The sequence below is a fragment of the Lathyrus oleraceus genome, chromosome 4 (assembly GCF_024323335.1).
Source record: "Lathyrus oleraceus cultivar Zhongwan6 chromosome 4, CAAS_Psat_ZW6_1.0, whole genome shotgun sequence".
NCBI classification, from domain to species: Eukaryota; Viridiplantae; Streptophyta; class Magnoliopsida; order Fabales; family Fabaceae; genus Lathyrus; species Lathyrus oleraceus.
Window position 1 is genome coordinate 342,133,188 of NC_066582.1, and position 20,447 is coordinate 342,153,634.

The 20,447-nt window shown below is 38.3% G+C and overlaps 1 protein-coding gene across 1 annotated transcript; it reads left to right on the plus strand.

Annotated features, from left to right (window-relative positions):
• The first annotated feature begins 6,825 nt into the window (after nt 1-6,825).
• Nucleotides 6,826-7,314, plus strand: LOC127137344 (uncharacterized). The gene has a single exon (XM_051063814.1). The coding sequence runs from the start codon at nt 6,826-6,828 to the stop codon at nt 7,312-7,314; it is 489 nt and encodes a 162-aa protein (XP_050919771.1).
• Nucleotides 7,315-20,447: the final 13,133 nt, after the last annotated feature.

Genomic DNA, 20,447 nt, shown 5'->3' on the forward strand with positions numbered 1-20,447 from the left:
ACGTAGGTGAGTTGCACCAAACTGGGTTAACAGTTGCTTGTGTCATTTTCTTTACCATTCTGTATCTTTATCCTGTTTGTGTTAACAGATATTAGTGTCGTGACATTACCTTCGACATCTTATATCTGATACTAGAATTTAAGATATTAAGTGCATCCAAGTTTCATGATAAATTTCAAGATGTATTCTCCAACTTTTCTTCGTTGAGAAATATCAAATTCTACTTGCAAGGGCATGTACCAAGAGGAAAGGTTATAGGTCATTTTGGGCCATCATCATTGAACAAGCAATTTTCCTCAACTTCTAAAATCTATAACTCCCTCACGCAAGATTCAAATGGTGTCAAATTTGTGTCTAAATTGAAGAGGAATGAAATATCTACAACTTTTAAGAAGGAAGTAGTTTCATTTGAAGCTCATAGAAAAAGTTATTCAAGGTGGAAAAAAATGGTCATTTGACTTTTAACTTAGAAAATTTTCAACTATGTTTGATTCTTCCAACTTCCACCTTAAAATTCATCATGATCCAAGCTACAAATGGAAAATGTTTCAACATAAAAGTTTCTCCCCTTCATGTTAGCTTTCCAAAAAGTCTAAGATCATGGCATTTGAAGTATTTTTGAGTGACTTGCGCATGGGTGTAATGCATGGACCTAATTGGAAAGTTTCATGATCATTTTTCATTTCACTAATGCATGGTTTCATGTTATTGTTTTAGGATCATTAGCACACGAATTTGGACATGTTTGCATCATTTCATGGGCCTTGTGCACGTCGATGCAAGCATGCAACCTCACATTGCTATTTTTGGCATTTGTTTGAAAGTGTGTGAAAAGCAATTGAATTGGCTATAAATACATTGCCCTTGTGCTCAAAATAGAGAAACCTTTGCCCCAACTTTGATCCTGCAACTCTCCCACCCTCCCTTAATAGGATAACCTTGAAGATTTCATTTGAAATCGAGCTTCAATTCCATTTCTGTTTTGGAATTGAAACTCCAAGGGTACAAGCCATTTGATCATCCCATTCACTTCCTACAAGTTGGTAGAAGCAAGCCAAGCCAAATCGGAAGAGAGATCGAGCTTAATTGCATCAAACTGAAGGTGATTTTTGTGAATTTTCTATTCTTCGATTCTCCCTTAATTCTCCACCATTTTGTTTGATCTTTAGTTGTCTGAAGACATACCAATGTAGGCAACAAGATTGAGTTGCTTTGAGGTTAAACCAAAGCAACTCAGTTCTTCCACCTCAATTTTCAATTCAACATATCTACTTATATAGTGAGAATTGGAAATTTTGGAGGTCAGATTCGTGCTCTCCAGCATTTTCCCTTTAAAATAGTGTATGCATCTTTAGTTTCCATGAACTTTGGTGGTGGACTAGTCTGGTGAGGTCCACCGGAGCCCTAGCTCCGGGGATGTGTTGGCATGTTTCTATCCATCTGATCTTGCTCCAGCATTTTAATCATGGTCTTTGGTTTGTTTGACTCAGTTTGCCATGCATTGACCTTAGCGCATCATAGACCCTTAACGCGTGGCCATCAGATCTGCCACCTCAATTAATGAGGGAGATCTGATGGCCCATGTTTTTTCCATTTACTTTATTATTTTGATTTTATTTTTTATTACTCCTACTTTGTTTAATTCATATTAAATTCATTTTTAATCCAAAATATATGGGATTTTCACCAAAAATCTTTAAATATTTTCCTCTTCCATATTTTGAATTAAAATCATTTTTTGGATTAATTTTGATACTTTTTGTGAATTAAATGATTTTTGACTTGTTTTTAAATATTTTTAAATACTCCCGACTTTCCAAAAATTCTCAAATTTTTTGTCTAAGGTCCTTTGACATTCCTTGACCTAGAATAAATCCCTTAGCCATTTATTTGGTGATTTGAAGGGATTTGAGGTTTTGTCCTTTTAAAAATGCATTTTATTCCATTTTTAATTTGATTTTTAATTGTTTAATTGTTTAAAAATATTGTTGATCCATTTGATTGACTTTGTGATATTTGACTTTCTGTTTGGCCTTGATCATGGTTGATTTGAACTTCCATTTGATTAATACTATTGGATTTAAGGGGTTGATGAAATGTATATTCCATCCCTTGAGATGAATGGATAATATTGATCAGATGAAAATCCTCCTGTGATCAATTTGGGTTTCTTTTTCCCCTTCCCCCTTCATCTTCATCCCTCTTCTTCCCCAATCCATTCATTGACCAATGAATTCTCAAATGTCAAATGCTAGTTGATTCATCCATGACCTTGTGTCAGATGAATCAACATGAGCCTGATTGAGATAGGTACATTCCACTTTTTTTTGTATGGTATGTTTTAGGAGCTTGGTTCTTTGTACCATGTCTCTAACATGCATTAACACCAATATTTTATTGCCCGACCTCAGATAATTGTGACTTCTATATAAGTCCAATTACGATTGCTTAACATAGAGCTAAATCCGTCCCAAAAGGCATACCATTATTGTAAGTGAGATTATAAGTCTCCATTCTTCATGGGATTGTGTGAAGACTTGACCTTTTTTCTATTCATGAAAGCTAGTGGCATACTTGTTGATTTATCCAAGTTGGAGCCCTTCTCATGGATGATGTCATGGTTCATGTCTTCATACTTGTGAATGAATGGTTGAGTGTTCTCCAAAGAATGACTTAAAGAAATTGAACTCTTCACTAACATTTGACTAACTTCCTTTATTATTGCTTTACTTTTATGTCATTTACTTAATGAAATTTAAATTTCAGTACCTTTATCATTCATTGCCATTTACATTTCATGCAAGATGTTTATGTTTCAGTCATTTTCACTTTGCTCACTTGAGCCATATCAGTTGTGCTTATTGTGTGCTTTTGACTTTGTTCTGTTTGTGGTCTTAGGACCTTAAAATACTTAATAACAACAAAAACCTTTAAAAAAATATCTTGGTGGACTGATGGACTTGATATGAGCTTTTGGACTTAGAATAAGCAACTTCCCTATGCTTTGAGGACTTGACCAATGCCACTATTTGAGAATGAGTTATCCTTGATTGTGCCTTTCCTCTGATGCAAACCTTGAGTGCCCTTGGTTCATTTGTTACTTTGTCTCTGTGCGTAATTATTATAATGTTATTATGATTGATGTTTGATGATTGTTTTTGAGAGTTTGCCAAGGAATATTTTCATCTGATACATTTGAAGACATTAAAGTCTGCTTGATATTGGAGTGCTTGCTTGGATGTTATGGCTATCTTTATTTGACGCCTTGGTCTTCATATTAATTGCTTGGATGTTGCTTATGCTTGTTTCTTGCTCAAAAGTCCAAAGGAAATGAGTTTCTATCTGAAATTCTTGTCTTGTGGATTGCATCCCATTGGTAAGATCTTTTCAACTCTTAACTTTTAATTTTTGTCTAGGGTAGTCCATTTGATCGGTCATCATTTGCACTTAGTTTTCATCATCCATCCAGCATGAATCTTCAAGAATCGGTAACACTTTGTTCTTTCTTTTAGTTGATTTCCTAAGTTTTATCGCATTTCATAATTTCCTTCTTGTCTTACGTTTTATTAGTGGTTCATCTCTTTTTGTCACATTTTATGCGTTTCCGTGGTAGTTCTATTTGGTTTCCAGGTCCAGCAATATACCCGAAAGATGCGTAAGGGAAGAACGGGAGTCAACAATGGTGTGCAAAGTGAAATATGCGCAAAACAGGTGCCTGACACGGATGCCCGTGTCAGCTTATGCAGAAGGTGGAAAACTTGAAGGCAAAAACAAGGGGCTGACACGGGTGCCTGTGTCAGCTGACACGACCCGTGTCAGCCTGTACAGAACGGGGAAAGCAAGAAAGCAGATAACAGGGGGATGGCACGGGTGCCCGTGTCAGTTGACATGGCCCGTGTCGGCAAAGTCTGAATGAAAAAGTTAACAGGGAGCCAACACGGGCGCCCGTGTCAGCTGACACTGCCCGTGTTGGCCAATTCGTTCACTTTGCTGATTTTTAGTTTTCAAGTCTCTTTGTAATTCCGGATGGCAGTCTTGGTATTTCATGATGTTTTTGGATGATTTGGAACTATTTAGTCTACTATTGGTGAAGAAAAAAAGGGACTTTTGATGGTACGAAGAATAGACAGAAAAGAGAAGAGAGCTTTCAAGGGGTTTGGAGAAGAAGAGATTTTCAAGATCAGAAGAGATTGAAGATCAACCTTCGTCGCCAAATAATTGTAATGTCTCTATTTTGTAATGTGCTTTCTTTGAATACTATGAGAAGCTAAACCCCCCAATGCTAGGGGGTGTCCCTGAATTGCTAATGTATGAACAATATTTCTATGTTTTTATGATCATTAACGTTGTCCTTAATTCAAATTATTATACAAAGTTCTTAATGCTTTATTTTATTGGACAAATAGAATTTTGATCTATGGTTAGGTTTTAGGTCGGAAAAACCACCTTATCGCTTTTTGTATAATAATACTTCGGTATAATCACTTAGGAATAAGGATCAAACCGTAGTAGCCGTAAATTCTTGTTACGATTGCGTATTTCTTAACGTCATTTTGAATAGCTAAGGAATTAGGATGGAAAATGACTGTTAATAGTTTTCGGCTAAGGAATTAGAGAAAATAATTCTTGAGAATCGGCATTGAAGAATTACAACGTAGATATTATATAATATGGAAGTAGTGTAGTACAAAGCAATTCATACATCTTGCCCTAGCATGCTTTCTTATATCGATTAAAAGATTTTTATACGCTTTGTGTAATTTATTCTCGTAATTATCATTTCGAAAACAATCAGCAAAACCCCTTTGATCTTTTGTTCAATTGAATTATTGTAAAAGTTTGTACTTAATACGCAGTCCTCGAGATCGATACTCGGGATAACTCCCATTTTATTACTACATCGGTGCAAATAGTACACTTGTTATTTTATCGATCAAGTTTTTGGCGCCGTTGCCGGGGACTGCCAAAGTATAAGTTGAATAATAACTCAATTGAAATTTTGTTGCTCTGCAACCAAAATTTTATTTCTATGTACTATTGTTTCGTTTTATAAATTCTAATAATTGTCTAACCTTTGTATGCGAGGTAAGGCCTCAGCTGAATTTCTTTTTGACGCAGAACCAGAAAGATTATTGTGTGCAAGACGCCGAAAAGCTAGTTTGGAACTATCAGAAGCGACCCTCATTGTTTCTGAGTCTGAAAAAGAAGAAGTTGTTTCCGTTCATTCGGAAGACTCTGACACTGTATCTGAAACAATGGCTGAAGCTCCACCTCCCGTGGAAAGACTTCTGGGTGACTATGGAGGTGCAAATGCTGCGACTGGAAGGTTAACAATAGTAAACCAACCAGTGAATGTTGATCATTTTCAGCTACACCCTTCAACGATTCGTCAACTCAAAAGGAGACCGTTCTCCGGAAAAATCAATGAAGATGCCAACAAGCATTTACAAAGATTTCTTACCATGACGACATCGTTGAAAAGTGAGGGACACTCATAAGAAGCTAAAAGTTGGTGATGTTTCCGTTTACATTATCGGAAGATGCCGAAGAATGGTTTTACTCTTTACCCGCGGAAAGCATTGCAGCTTGGCAACAAATGGAGACAACATTTTTGAATGAGTACTTCTCTGCTTCTGTTTATATCCGTAAGAGATATGACATAGTTAATTTCAAACAGAAGGAAGGAGAGTCACTCGGAGACGCTTACAAGAGGTTCAAGCGATTGTTAGTTGCATGTCCTACTCATAACATGGATGCAACTGAACAGATGCAAAATTTTGTGAATGGACTTAGAATGAAAACTAAGCAACTCATAGACACGGCTGCCGGTGGCTCAATAAATTTTACAACAGCCACTGGAAGAAATAAAATCATCGAAGCCATTGCAACAAATGAGCATCTGGAGCTTTATGACCACAATGTAAATCAACCTGAAGGTATCATTGATCTCAAGCTAGAAAATCAAGTTGTGAAGATGGAAGATCAAATAACAGCTGAAGTAGAGCGAAGACTTAAGAAAGTGACTCTTGACACTCAAACGGTGGCACAAGTTCAACCGGTTCAACCAATTCAAGCGGTTAGTTGTGAAATTTGTGGGGGACCTCACTTCGCCATGCATTGTGTGGCAACTGCACAACAGGTAGAAGAGATTAATTTTCTGAAGTAGAACAACCCTTACTCCAATACATATAATCCTGGATGGAAAAATCATCCAAATTTCTCCTGGAAGGACTAGCAAGGAAATGTTCAAAAGCAAGCGCCTAATCAATATCAAAGCCAACCACAACAATAGTATCGACCACAACAACAACAACCATACCAGCATCAGTTTCAACAACCCCAACAACAATTTCAATAACAGGTACCAAGAAAAGCAGATTGGGAAATTGCCATTGAAAAAATTGCGGCTCAAAGTTCCCAATTTCAAGAGGAGACTAGAAGTAATCTAAGAAACACGGGTGCTTCGATAAAAAATCTGGAAATGCAAATGAGTCAGATTGCTCAACAACTCGCGGGTTCTAAAGCACCGGGTGCAGTACCTAGTGCTACAGTTATAAATCCAAGAGAGCATAATAATATGAGTGCTGTAACCATAAGGAGTGGTAAATCGAAAGAAGTTCCTGAGAAAGATGACGAAGAAGAAGACCAATTGCTTGAAGTTGAGTTGGAAATAAAATAAAATGAGGTGTAAGTGAAGAGGTTGTGGTGCCTAAAGTGGTGGTTAAACAAAAAGTTAGTGAACCAAAGCCGGTTGTCAAACTCCCTTTCCCCACAAGAAATAAGAAGAAAGCACAACATGATAAGAACTTCGAGAAATTCTTAGAGATGTTCAAAAAGCTTGAGATTAAAATTCCGTTCTTGGAGGCACTTGAACAAATGCCCTCTTATGCCAAATTTATGAAGGATATTATTTCAAAGAAGAGGAGCATCGATACTGACCCGATTGTACTAACCGAAACTTATAGTGCAATTTTGCAGGGTATGAAGATTCCGGCGAAGAAGAAAGATCGAGGATCGGTAACTATCCCTTGCACTATTGGGGATAAATCTTTCAAAAAGGCCCTTATAGACTTGGGGGAAAGTGTGAGTCTCATGCCGTTATCCATTTACAAGAGGTTAGGGATCAGAAAAGTGCAAGATACCAGAATGACACTTCAATTTGCTGACCACTCTGTGAAGGGACCCTATGGAGTAGTGGAAGATGTTCTTATGAATATTGATAAGTTTGTGTTTCTGGTGGACTTTGTCATCTTAGAAATGCTAGAAGATGAAGAGATACCTCTCATTCTTGGTAGACCATTTTTGGAGACATGAAGATGTTTGATAGATATAGAAGAAGGCACCATGACTCTAACAATTTATGATGAAGAGTTAAAAATTGATGTGCGAAACACCATGAGATACAAAGATGATGTGGCCACCAGTCAACACATAGAGGTGATTGATCTAGTGGTTCTGCAAGAAAATCCTTTAGGTGAACCACAATTGCCCTTGGAGAGAGTTCTAAGTCTATCAATTTCTGAAGACACTCAAGAAGTTGATGAAAATGAGAGGGAAGTGTTAGCTATGACACAACCACCCTTTAAAGGATCCCGATCACTCCGATGGGAAAACTTGAGGGAACCTCAGTTGGAGGAAAAGAAAGATAAGACCAAGAAAGTAGCTGAACTGAAAGAACTGCCTGAAAACCTCAAGTATGTTTTTCTAGATTCTGAAAGGAAATGCTCGACTATTATAAGCTCTAGTTTAGAAGGTTCCCAAGAAGATAAGCTCGTCAAGGTTCTGAAGAAGCACAAAAGTGCAATGGGATGGGCAATAGAAGACTTGAAGGGGATTAGTCCTACGGTATGTATGCCTAAAATTCTCATGGAGGATGGTCACAAACAAGTGGTGCAACCCCAAAGAAGACTAAATCCTGCAATGAAGGAAGTGGTTAGGAAAGAGGTTGTTAAACTATTAGATGCGGGGTTAATTTATCCCATATCCGATAGCTCTTGGGTAAGTCTTGTTCATGTGATTCCAAAGAAAGGAGGGACTACCGTGATAAAGAATGAGAAAAATGAGTTGCTCCCTACAAGGACAGTCATGGGGTGGCGTGTTTGCATCGATTACAGAAGGTTGAACTTGGTGAAAGGATCACTTTCCTTTACCATTCATCGATCAGATGTTGGAAAGGTTGGCTGGTCATGACTACTATTGTTTTCTTTATGGCTACTCTGGATATAATCAGATAGCGGTTGCACGAGAAGATCAAGAGAAGACATCTTTTACATGCCCCTACGGTATTTTTGCTTACAGAAGAATGCCATTTGGGTTATGTAATGCACCAGCCACATTTCAAAGATGCATGACTTCCATTTTTGCTGACATGCTTGAAAAGCATATGGAGGTCTTCATGGATGACTTCTCGGTATTTGGTTTCTCTTTTGATAATTGTTTGACTAACCTTTCCCTTGTCTTAGAAAGATGCCAACAGACCAATTTGATTCTCAACTGGGAGAAGTGCCACTTCATGGTGCGAGAAGGCATAGTCTTGGGTCACAAAATTTCCCACAAGGGAATAGAAGTGGACCAAGCCAAGATCGAGGTAATAGCAAAGTTTCCCCCTCCAATAAACGAAAAAGGTATAAGAAGTTTCTTAGGGCATGCGCGTTTCTACCGCAGGTTTATAAGAGACTTTTCTAAGATAGCTAAACCTTTAACTACCCTTTTGATTAAGGACAATGCTTTTATTTTTTATAAAGAGTGTTCCATTGTATTTGAAACTATAAAAGATAAATTGGTGACGGCACCAATTGTCATTGCCCCAGATTGGTCTCTACCGTTTGAAATCCTGTGTGATGCGAGTCACATTGCAGTGGGAGAAGTTCTTGCCCAACGTAAAGATAAACTATTGCATGTTATATATTATGCTAGTCATGTTTTGAACCCTGCACAGATGAACTATGAGACTACCGAGAAGGAGTTGCTAGCGGTGGTCTATGCCTTCGATAAATTTAGGCAATATCTGTTGGGTTCTAGAGTCATTGTTTATACTGACCATGTTGCCTTGAAGTATTTATTTGCTAAGCAGGACTCTAAGTCAATACTATTGAGATGGATCTTACTCCTCCAAGAGTTTGATGTGGAAATTCGTGACAAGAGAGGATGTGAAAATACTATGGCCGATCACCTCTCTCGGATGTCCCCTATAGAGGAGAATGAGGAAAAATGTCCAATAAAGGATGAGTTTGCTGACGAACACATCCTTGTTGTTATTGGAATGCCATGGTTCGCAGACTACACGAACTATCTAGTAGGTGGGGTGACCCCTAACGATTTTGACTCTAACAAAAAGAAAAAGTTTGTGCATGATTGCAGGTTTTACTTGTGGGATGACCCATTCTTGTACAAGAAAGGATTAGACGGGTTGGTTAGAAGATGTGTTCCCGAAGAAGAACAGAGAGATATCCTGAAAGCATGACATGACTCTGACTATGGTGGACACTTTAGTGGTGATAGAACCACATCCAAAGTCCTCCAGTCAGACTTATACTGGCCTACACTTTTCAAAGATGCTCAGCAATTAATCAAAGAGTGCGATAAGTGTCAAAGGATGGGTAACATCTCGAAAAGAAATCAGATGCCTCAGAACCCCATGTTGGAAGTTGAACTCTTTGATGTTTGGGGTATCGACTTTATGGGACCATTTCCACTTTCGTTTGGAAAGAACTATATTTTGGTGGCGGTGGATTATATATCCAAGTGGGTAGAAGCAGTTGCTCTAGCAACAAATGATGCAAAAGTGGTAGTCAAGTTTCTAAAGGAGAACATATTTGTCAGGTTTGGAGTGCCAAGAGCTCTAATAAGTGATGAGGGAACTCATTTCTTAAATCACCTAATGGAGAAGCTACTCTTGAAGTATAATTTAAAACATCGTATAGCCACTCCGTACCATCCGCAAACAAGTGGTCCAGTTGAAGTGTCGAATAGGCAGCTGAAACAAATCTTGAGAAGACGGTTAACTCATCTCGCAAAGATTGGGCAAGTAAGCTTGATGATGGGCTTTGGGCATACCGAACTGCTTTTAAAACACCGATTGGTATGTCTCCTTATCAATTGGTATATGGTAAAGCCTGTCACTTACCCTTAGAACTCGAACACAAAGCTTTGTGGGCTTTAAAATTCCTTAATTTGGATCTTTCAAAAGTGGGAGAGTCCTGAATTCTTCAACTCCATGAGTTAGAAGAATTTAGGAACCGAGCATATGAAAATGCCAAAATTTACAAAGATCAAACAAAAAATGGCATGATAGAAGGATCCAAAATAAGGAATTTTGGGAAGGAAAAATGGTGTTATTGTTTAATTCGAGGATGAAGTTGTTCTCGGGAAAGCTGAGATCAAAATGGTCGGGGTCGTTTATGGTACACAAGGTATATCCCCATGGAGCAATTGAAATAAAAAATCAATCCAATGGGGACATTTTTAAAGTTAATGTCCAAAGGTTAAAACCTTACAATGTGGAGCAAGAAGTTGGTCAAGTTGATGTTGTTCATCTTGTCTGATAAGATGAACAACCATCAAGCCAGGCGACGTTAAACGAAGTGCTACATGGGAGGCAACCCACGTTTTTCTGTCTAATTATTTTCTTTGTTTTGTTGTGTGTTATTGACTTGTAGGTTTGAACAATGTTTGCTAGAGGAGCCAAAAGTTCATGTGCAAAAAGTCTGTGGAAAATCGGAAGCAGAAACCCGGTTATGAAGCTTGAAATGAAGAATGAAATAAAAGGGAAAATAGGGACCTGACACGGCCGCCCGTGTCAGCTGACACGGCGTGTCAGGTAGAGAGTGGAGATGAATTTTTTTCCAGGGGTCTGACACGGTAGCCCGTGTCAGCTGACACGGACCGTGTCAGCCCCTACTGAAGCAAATTTTGAAGAAAAAAAGGGAAGAGCGCTGACACAACCGCCCGTATCAGCTGACACGGCCATGTCAGCAAGCGTGTTTTCAAAATTTTTGAAATTTTTTGACCGTTTTGACATGGGGCCCACCTCCAATTACACCCACTAATTATCTTTTATCACCATTCACACCTCATAAACTCTTTTTCTTACCTATTCTCTCACCTTCATCTCTCTTCCTCTCAAGAAAACCTAAGAGCCTCCATTTAAGCTTCACAAAAAGCTTCAACCTTTCCCCTCAAAACTCCCTCAAATCTCCAACCACCTTCACAAAAACTTCTCCATTTTCCATCCTCTACCTTCCTACGGTGATATTTTTCCCTAATCTTTATTTTCAATTTCAAGTTTTTTTGTATGTGCAGGTAATAACATGTCTCGCCGAGTAGACAGAAGCACGAACGTGGCGGAATCATCCCGACCATGTCAAAGGGCAAGAAGGACTCTGAATGAGCATAATATTGTGTTTGAAGACTTAGAGCACCAAAAAAGGTATACTGCTCACCTTAAGAGAAAATTGACACCCACTAGATACATGTGTGATAACACTTTGCAGGAATTAGGATTGTAGGCTGAAATCCACCGAATGTTTCATAGCTTAGGTATGTTGGAATTCATGCAGTTAGAAGCGCCAACTTTTGCGTGTATTACTCTTGAATTTTTAAGTACCATTGAATATAAATTGAAAAATCGATGGAATGGAACTGAGAAAGAGTACTATGGTACTTTACGTTTTCGTTTGTTTAATACTAATCTGGAATTGTCTGTAGATGAATTGGGGAGTATCCTAAAACTCCCAATAGTAGGCCCTGGAATGGTGCCCGATACTTTTGTTTCGGCTGAATTCTGGACAACTATAATAGGTAATGTTAAATATATCTCCAAGGGGGCAAAAGCATCGGGTATCCATAACCCTTGTTTCAGGTACGCTCAGAAGGCTTTAGCGTAAACCATGTTTGGTCGCGGTGATAGCACAGGTTTCGCCACCCAAAGGGAGCTTTTATTTTTGTATAATATGGCAGCACAAACACCTATCAATGTAGCAGCATTTGTAGCTGACTACCTAGGCAGAGTTGGTCGCGCTACTTCAGGCGACATTTCGGTTGGAGGAATGATCACCCAGATTGCCGACCCTTTTGAGTTTGGTGTTGCGCTTGCTGAATTTCCACAGGTGCCAGGTAAGAATAATTTGGACATGACCGCGTTGATTCAACAAGGCATGATTGAGGTAAAGCAAGATCACTATTCTCTTATCTGCCAAAAAGTTCATATTCTTACTTTACCCGCTTATGAATTCATTAATATTACTAACAAAGCCAACTGGCTTTATGAGTGTCCCGACCTGGATGAGGGGGACGAAGATTTTCTTGATTCCTTTCCTGCAGATGAGCATATGGAGGGTGCACCTAGAACTGAGGAGCAGTTTTACATACAACCACAAGGAACGACCCAAGCTTCAGGGTCCTACTCCATGCCACAAGACCAATGGGGTTAGATTCAAAATGAGATCGGTCACCTTCGCACGGAGCAATCTAAGCAAGGCGAGGATCTCACAAGGTTCGGAGTTGAACAACGCCGCCAAGGGACGATTTTGGATGAAATGAATACAATGATGTAACGCATGATGTTGCATTATCCGTATCCTCCTCCACCTCCTCAGTAGACACTGTGAGTACCCCTCTTATCTTGACAATGAACATTGCGGACAATGTTTGGTTCAAGTGTGGGGAGGTTTTTATTGTTTTGTATTTTGTTTAAGTTGTGTTTGTTTGTTTTGTTACTTTGTTTTGTTACTTTGTTTTGTTACTTTGTTTTGTTTTTGTGTGTTTGTTTTATTTCCATGTGTTACAGATAAAAGTGGATTCTACTGGATAAATGATGGACTAGTGACCAGTGAGGGAAAGATGCAACCCCGGATTTTCTCTCGAGACAACCTGGAAGTTGATACACCTGAGAAAGGAAATGTTGGACGCAACTTGGCGACTCTAGACCGAAATAGAGGATGGTAGACCCAAGCTGAAAAAGAAGCTGCTTGACATGAAGAGTGGTTTGGAGCCTGCAAGCTTATCCAACATGGTGAGAATTCAACAAAACCAAACACAAAAGAGTGCATTCAGGTATGACTTTATCACTCTGATTTTGTGTAAGTTCTACTGATACAACATAACACAAAGACGCACACTGAGGCACGTTGTTTGTTTTCGGCCTTTGGCCTTTCTAGCCATCTGTAATGTTGTATTTATCCATTGTTAACCTCGTTGAGCCTGTGCCTCCTTGTTTGTGAAAACCATTATGTTAACCATAAGCCAAACACTTCCTACCTTCGCTCGGCATGACTGTTGTAGTTCCAAATTCGTGCAAATAGATAAGTTTGGGGTGGTGATCCTTAGAAAAATTGAAAAAGGGCAAGTGCAACAAAAGAATTTTTTTTGGAAAACATATACTTCTACCGAAAAGAAAAAAGAGAAAAGAAATGAAAAATGGAGATGAGATAAAAGCACTTGCCTAAGTGAAAGACTCATACCATAATGAGATACTCAAAGAAAAAAAAATTGAGTGAAAAAAAAGAGTCAAGTTGGATAACACCCCATGAAATAATTTATGCACAAAGAAAAGCAACAACATGAATGCCGAGTTTTAAACCTTCGTCATCCATTTCCTTGTCTATCCCCACCGTATCTAAGCCTAGTTACAACCCGAAAGACCTCTAAAAGTGTGTGAATTTGGTTTGTGTAGTGAACGTAGAATTTATTCAAAAATTAAGAGTAAATATTGCATACTTTGATATTATGAGTGCTAAACACTTTAACCCCGGGAGATTTGGTGAGTGGTGTGAAGAAGTTTGCAGGTGAAGAAACACTCTGATATGGTAATGCTGTGGATATTTCGAATGGGTGAACCAGAAGCTTAATCGGGAAGGAGGAAGATAAGTTGTGAATAACATCAGTTGTATTGTGGAAAGAAGAAAATCCATGGTTGACCTCTGTGTTTTCTCTTACATCACTTGAGGACAAGCAATGAGATAAGTGCGGGGTTGTGATCGGTCACCATTTGCACTTAGTTTTCATCATCCATCCAGCATGAATCTTCAAGAATCGGTAACACTTTGTTCTTTCTTTTAGTTGATTTCCTAAGTTTTATCGCATTTCATAATTTCCTTCTTGTCTTACGTTTTATTAGTGGTTCATCTCTTTTTGTCGCATTTTATGCGTTTCCATGGTAGTTCTATTTGGTTTCCAGGTCCAGCAATAAGCCCGAAAGATGCGTAAGGGAAGAACGGGAGTCAAAAATGGTGTGCAAAGTGAAATATGCGCAAAACAGGTGCCTGACACGGGTGCCCGTGTCAGTTGACACGGATCGTGTCAGCTTATGTAGAAGGTGGAAAACTTGAAGGCAAAAACAGGGGGCTGACACGGGTGCCCGTGTCAGCTGACACGACCCGTGTTAGCCTGTGCAGAAGGCAGAAAGCAAGAAAGCAGATAATAGGGGGCTAACACGGGTGCCCGCGTCAGCTGACACGGCCTGTGTCAGCAAAGTCTGAATGAAAAAGTTAACAGGGAGCCAACACGGGCACCCGTGTCAACTGACCCAATCCGTGTTGGCCAATTCGTTCTTTTTGCTGATTTTTAGTTTTCAAGTCTCTTTGTAATTCTGGAGGGCAGTCTTGGTGTTTCACGATGCTTTTGGATGATTTGGAACTATTTAGTCTACTATTGGTGAAGAAAAAAAGGGATTTTGGATGGTACAAAGAATAGACAGAAAAGAGAAGAGAGCTTTCAAGGGGTTTAGAGAAGAAGAGATTTTCAAGATCAGAAGAGATTGAAGATCAACCTTCATCACCAAAGAATTGTAATGTCTCTATTTTGTAATGTGCTTTCTTTGAATACTATGAGAAGGTAAACCCCCCAATGCTAGGGGGTGTCCCTGAATTGCTAATGTATGAACAATATTTCTATATTTTTATGATCATCAACGTTGTTCTTAATTCAAATTATTATACAAAGTTCTTAATGCTTTATTTTATCGGACAAATAGAATTTTGATCTATGGTTAGGGTTTAGGTCGGACAAACCACCTTATCGCTTTTTGTATAATAATACTTTGGTACAATCGCTTAGGAATAAGAATCAAACCGTAGTAGCCGTAAATTCTTGTTACAATTGCGTATTTCTTAATGTCATTTTGAATAGCTAAGGAATTAGGATGGAAAATGACTGTTAATAGTTTTTGGCTAAGTAATTAGAGAAAACAATTCTTGAGAATCGGTGTTGAATAATTACAACATAGATATTATATAATATGGAAGTAGTGTAGTACAAAGCAATTCATACATCTTGCCTTAGCATGCTTTCTTATATCGATTAAAAGATTTTTATACGCTTTATGTAATTTATTCTTGTAATTATCATTTCGAAAACAATCAGCAAAACCCCTTTAATCTTTTGTTCAATTGAATTATTGTAAAGGTTTGTACTTAATACGCAGTCCTCGAGATCGATACTCGGGATAACTCCCATTTTATTACTACATCGGTGTAAATAGTACACCTGCTATTTTACCGATCACCCTTCATATCCTCCTATTTCTTTAATTTTAAAATCTCTCCCTCATTTCAAAATCTTTTTTGTTTGTGTTTTCAACTTAGATTTGTTTTAATGAGTAGAAACTTTGGCCTTATGCCATTGAATTTTCAAACATTTTCTTAAATCAAACTTGTAAATAAAATTAAACATATTGACTTTAATTTCAAAAGACAAAAATAACTAACAACCTCATTTAAGTCTTTGGCCTTTTTATGCCATTTTCTTTTAAACCTTTGTTAAAATCAATCCACCAATTTCTTTGAAATTTTTACCATGAACTACGGGGTTTTGATCCCTCATTTTTATGTTGGCACGTAGGCATAAGACCAAAGGTCTTGTCAAACACAAAATATAATTAATGAATTATTTTTCTCATCCCCTCACTTTTTTTATCAAACATCATTTTCAACAAAAACACTTGCACATAAAAAAAGGCTCCCTAATACCTTCCCACTGTGTAACCAACCCCCTTACCTGTAATCTCTGACATTTTATTAGTTTTGATTTGAAAACTTCTTATCTTTGGGAATGTTCGTACTTTTTACCTTTTCCTTCGGAAATAATAAAAGTGCGGTGGAGACTCTGGTTTTATCGACGTCGAACTAATCAATAGCTCCATGGTCATGAATTTACCGTTATAGAAATAAAAGTGGTGACTCTGCTGGGGAGTAGTCCTCAGTGGCTTTAGCCTACTTTTTTGTGTGTATATATTTGTATATTTGATGTTTATTTGTATATACTATTTGTGTGATACTCTGTCTGTTGTGCTTGGTGATCTCTGTGTGGTTAGATAAGTTCTAACCCGAACTTGAGTGAAATTTAAGATAGGAAGGTGGTATAGTCATGTTGGCTTTTAAGGAGTGGTCCTGAAAGAGTTGACATGAGATCCCCCTCTCAGTGGAGACCTCTTTAGAGTTACTGATGTGACATGAGTAAGTCGTGGATAGGCATTACTTTATCTAATTTGGGGTCCAAGAAGCTGAGGATCGTAGAACATTTAACCCAACTTGGCTTATTTAGGACGTAGTGCGGAGACTGTTCAAGTCTAGACTTGATAACAGTTGTTACGCGATACTACACTCAGACGAGTTTCTCTTGAGAATACTATGGGTTGATGAGTCAGTCATCCTAACCTATAATGTCCGATAAATGGAAATAATGACTCTGGGAACTTTTTATAATATGATCTACATGTTTTTTATCCTTAGTACACTCTTTTGGGATGGTTCTTAACCCGACCCCATGCTCTTGTCTTACAGCAAACCCTTTGATTCTTGGTTAATCTGATCAGTCTCGTCAATATCAGTGGAACTTTGGTGTTGATAAGGTGAGAACCATAATCCACCAAAATGGATGATTGATCTTGATGATGAGTTGATCCATCCCTTGACCTTTATCTGTGTTTGCCTTGTGTGTGATTGTTACATTCATACATCCATGTGCATCATAACATTCATCATAGAAAATAAATTTCAAGGAAACTAAGGTCATATTTGAAAATATTTTCATATTATGGATTATGGACGAAGGAACACTAAGAAGTACAATTTCAGATGTCCCGACTTGAAAGAGTTAAGGAAACTATCATCCTTTGTATTAGATCCCTTGGACTTCAAGCAACATCATGAAAAGCTTTTATTCGTGTTGTCTACCGATGTGGTTGAAGGACTTTTGAGTGTCTTGGTGAAGTTTTATGACCCTCTCTATCGGTGCTTCACTTTTCCTGATTATCAGCTTGTGCCCGCTGTTTGCTGTGGAAATTGGTAAACAACCGCTGGTCCTCCCTAAGCCTTAAAACTAAGGGTTACTTGCAGGATCGACCAGTTGATCCTAAGACATGTGCTAATGTAACAGGGTGACTCGTTCAATTGACGAACTATTAACTTTGTGAGAAACTGCTTCTGACAAAATAATGAACAAGCAAAGGTTTTTTCCACACGAAGTGATGATGCTATAGACTATGGGTGACTCGTGATCGACAACACTATAACATTCAAAAGACATACACAACGAACACACTTTTGGTGAATTCTATTATGGTAATAGAATTAGTGTCGACAGCGTAGACGACAACATAAAAGGATAATTCAAATGTAAAAGAAATTAAAATAAAGTGTTCAACGGGAACAATTGAAAAATAAGGAAGTTGCATTGAAGTAAATATGGTGATTCACATACATAGCACTCTTAAAAACTCTTGCTTCCTCACGGTGGGAATGTGAAGTTTTTTACAAGTGATTTTGGTACAAAGTGAACACCCCGAGTCCTCGGTGGGATCCCCTATTTATAATGAACTAAATAAACTGTCTACAAGCGAAACTACTTAAAAATAACTGTCTGTAGACAGACGTCGTGCCACACAATCTAAAACTGCTCCCTATCTTTGGCGCTTGTTCTCCTTGTAACTGCTAGCCATTTTAAATTTCAAATTTATCCCGCTTAGGTATTTATGTCGACAACATCCCCTATGTGTTTGGTACAATCATGAATTTCTTAAGTCCCCATCTCCGGTTCAGCCGATAGAGTGGATTTCGACCAACTTGCTTCTTCCGTCGATTTCGTCTTCTGGTAACTTTGTGGTTTTCCCAGCTCTTGCTAATTTTGGGCTCAACTTTTCTTTCAAACCTCCCCTTGGTGGGGTATAATCCTTAAATGCTGTTGATTCTGAGTGTTGGCAGTAATTTTGGTAAAACAAAGAGTGTTCACAAGATGTTATGTGTGATGTCTTAACATGAGATATCCTATGTACCTGCTGGAGTTCAAAGACATGTTCATGCAGGATTGTTTCAGAATGCCACATACAATGACAAGGCTTCTGATATTGGATGTACCTGCTGGATCTTAAATGAAAGACATGTTCATGCAGGATTGTTTCAGATGACATACACAAGGTCATGGCATCTGATATGGCTGTACCTACTAGAAGTTATAAAAGGAATTATTGGATTATGCAGGATTTTTCCAGGATGTCAGACCCGATGTCATGACATCCTGTACACAGAACATTCAGTATGAATGTCTGGTGTTTTGTGATTGCACAATTAATGCTAATCTTTGTATGATTGAAGATATGATTAGCTGGCGCATTCAATCATGGATTACAACCAGATTTACTTATTTTCCAAGGAGATGTAACCAGCTGTTATAAAAAGATTTGATTGGAAAATAGATTTAGGGTTTTCAAGATGTCCAAGCCCAGCTGAAAGCTTCTATAAAAAGGGACTTAGAAAACCTGTTTGAACACACAACCAAGACTGAGCGAAATATAGAGAGAGAGCTAGGGTTTGTGTCTGTTTAGTCGTGAGACTTGTAGGTCATTCAAGTCATCCATTGATGATTGAATTGGACTGATTTGTGGTTGTAATTTGTCACTCTAAAGCTGTTAAGCAAGAGTGTGTGTCTTCTTGATCAAAACTGTGAAGCAAGATCAAGAGTGTGTCTTCTTGATTGAAACTGTGAAGTAAAATCAAGAGTGTGTAATTGAAAAGTATTTTCTTTTCACAAGGGATTGTTGTTTAAAACCACTGGTGTGTGATTGTAGGGAAGTAAGTGGGTTCTCATATCTAAGAGTGCTTAGGTAGAAATTGCACGGGTAGAGATTAGGTGAGAAAGACTGTAACTTGTTGAAGTGTACGGAGAGTCTTTGAACTAATTCTATTTTAGTGAATTTCCTTCCTGGCTTGGTAGCCCCCAGACATAGGTGAGTTGCACCGAACTGGGTTAACAATTGCTTGTGTTATTTGCTTTACCATTCTGTATTTTTTATCCATTGTGTGTTAACAGATATTAGTGTCGTGACATTACCTTCGACATCTTATATCTGATACCAGAACTTCAATTGGTATCAGAGCAGGCATCCTGCTCTGGTTCTGGGTGAGATCTAGGGACAATACTTTCTGGTACAATGGAGAGAGATGGAGGATCTGTTCATATGCCACCAATTTTGGATGGTTCTAACTATGACTATTGGAAACCTCGAATGGTAGCTTTTTTAAAATCTCTTGATAACAAGGCTTGGAAGGCTGTATTGACAGGTTGGGTGCACCCTGTAGTCACTAAAGAAGGAGAAGCCACTGCTGAGAAAAAGCCTGAAGAACAATGGTCCAAGGAGGAGGACGACCTAGCCCTTGGAAATTCTAAAGCATTGAATGCCATCTTCAATGGAGTGGACAAGAACATCTTCAGATTAGTAAATACTTGTGAAGCAGCTAAAGATGCTTGGGACATTCTCAAAACCACTCATGAAGGCACCTCTAGAGTGAAAATGTCTAGACTACAGCTGCTCATCACCAAGTTTGAAAACTTGAGGATGAAAGAAGATGAAAATATTCATGAATTCTACATGAGTATCCTTGAAATTGCCAATGCCTCTAGAGCCTTGGGTGAGAAGATGTTAGATGAAAAGTTAGTAAGAAAAATACTCAGATCACTCCCCAAGAGATTTGCTATGAAAGTAACAGCCATAGAAGAATCTCAAGACATCTCAAATATGAGAGTTGATGAGCTAATTGGATCCCTCCAAACATTTGAGATGGGAATATGTGATAGAGCTGAAAAGAAAGCCAAGAGCATAGCATTTATGTCAAACACTGAAGAGGAAGATGAGGAAGGTGGTCAAGATATTGATAAAGACCTGGCAAATGAGATAGCAATGCTGGGAAGACAGTTCAATAGACTGATAAAAAAGGTTGATGTGAGAGCAAAGGGCAATGTCAAGAACATCACATCTGACATCAGTAAATCCAACAACTTTGGTAAGAAACCAAAGTCTGAAGAAAAGCCCAAAGAAGTTCAGTGCTATGAATGTAATGGGTATGGTCATATTAAAACTGAATGTGGGACCTACCTCAAGAAACAAAAAAGGAGTCTTGTGGCCTCTTGGTCTGATGGAAGTGAAACAGAAGAAGCTACAAACCATGTGACTGCTT

Excerpts from the sequence above, each read along its gene's own strand:
- LOC127137344 (XM_051063814.1), top strand. The coding sequence starts at position 6,826 with ATGTTCAAAAAGCTTGAGATTAAAATTCCGTTCTTGGAGGCACTTGAA.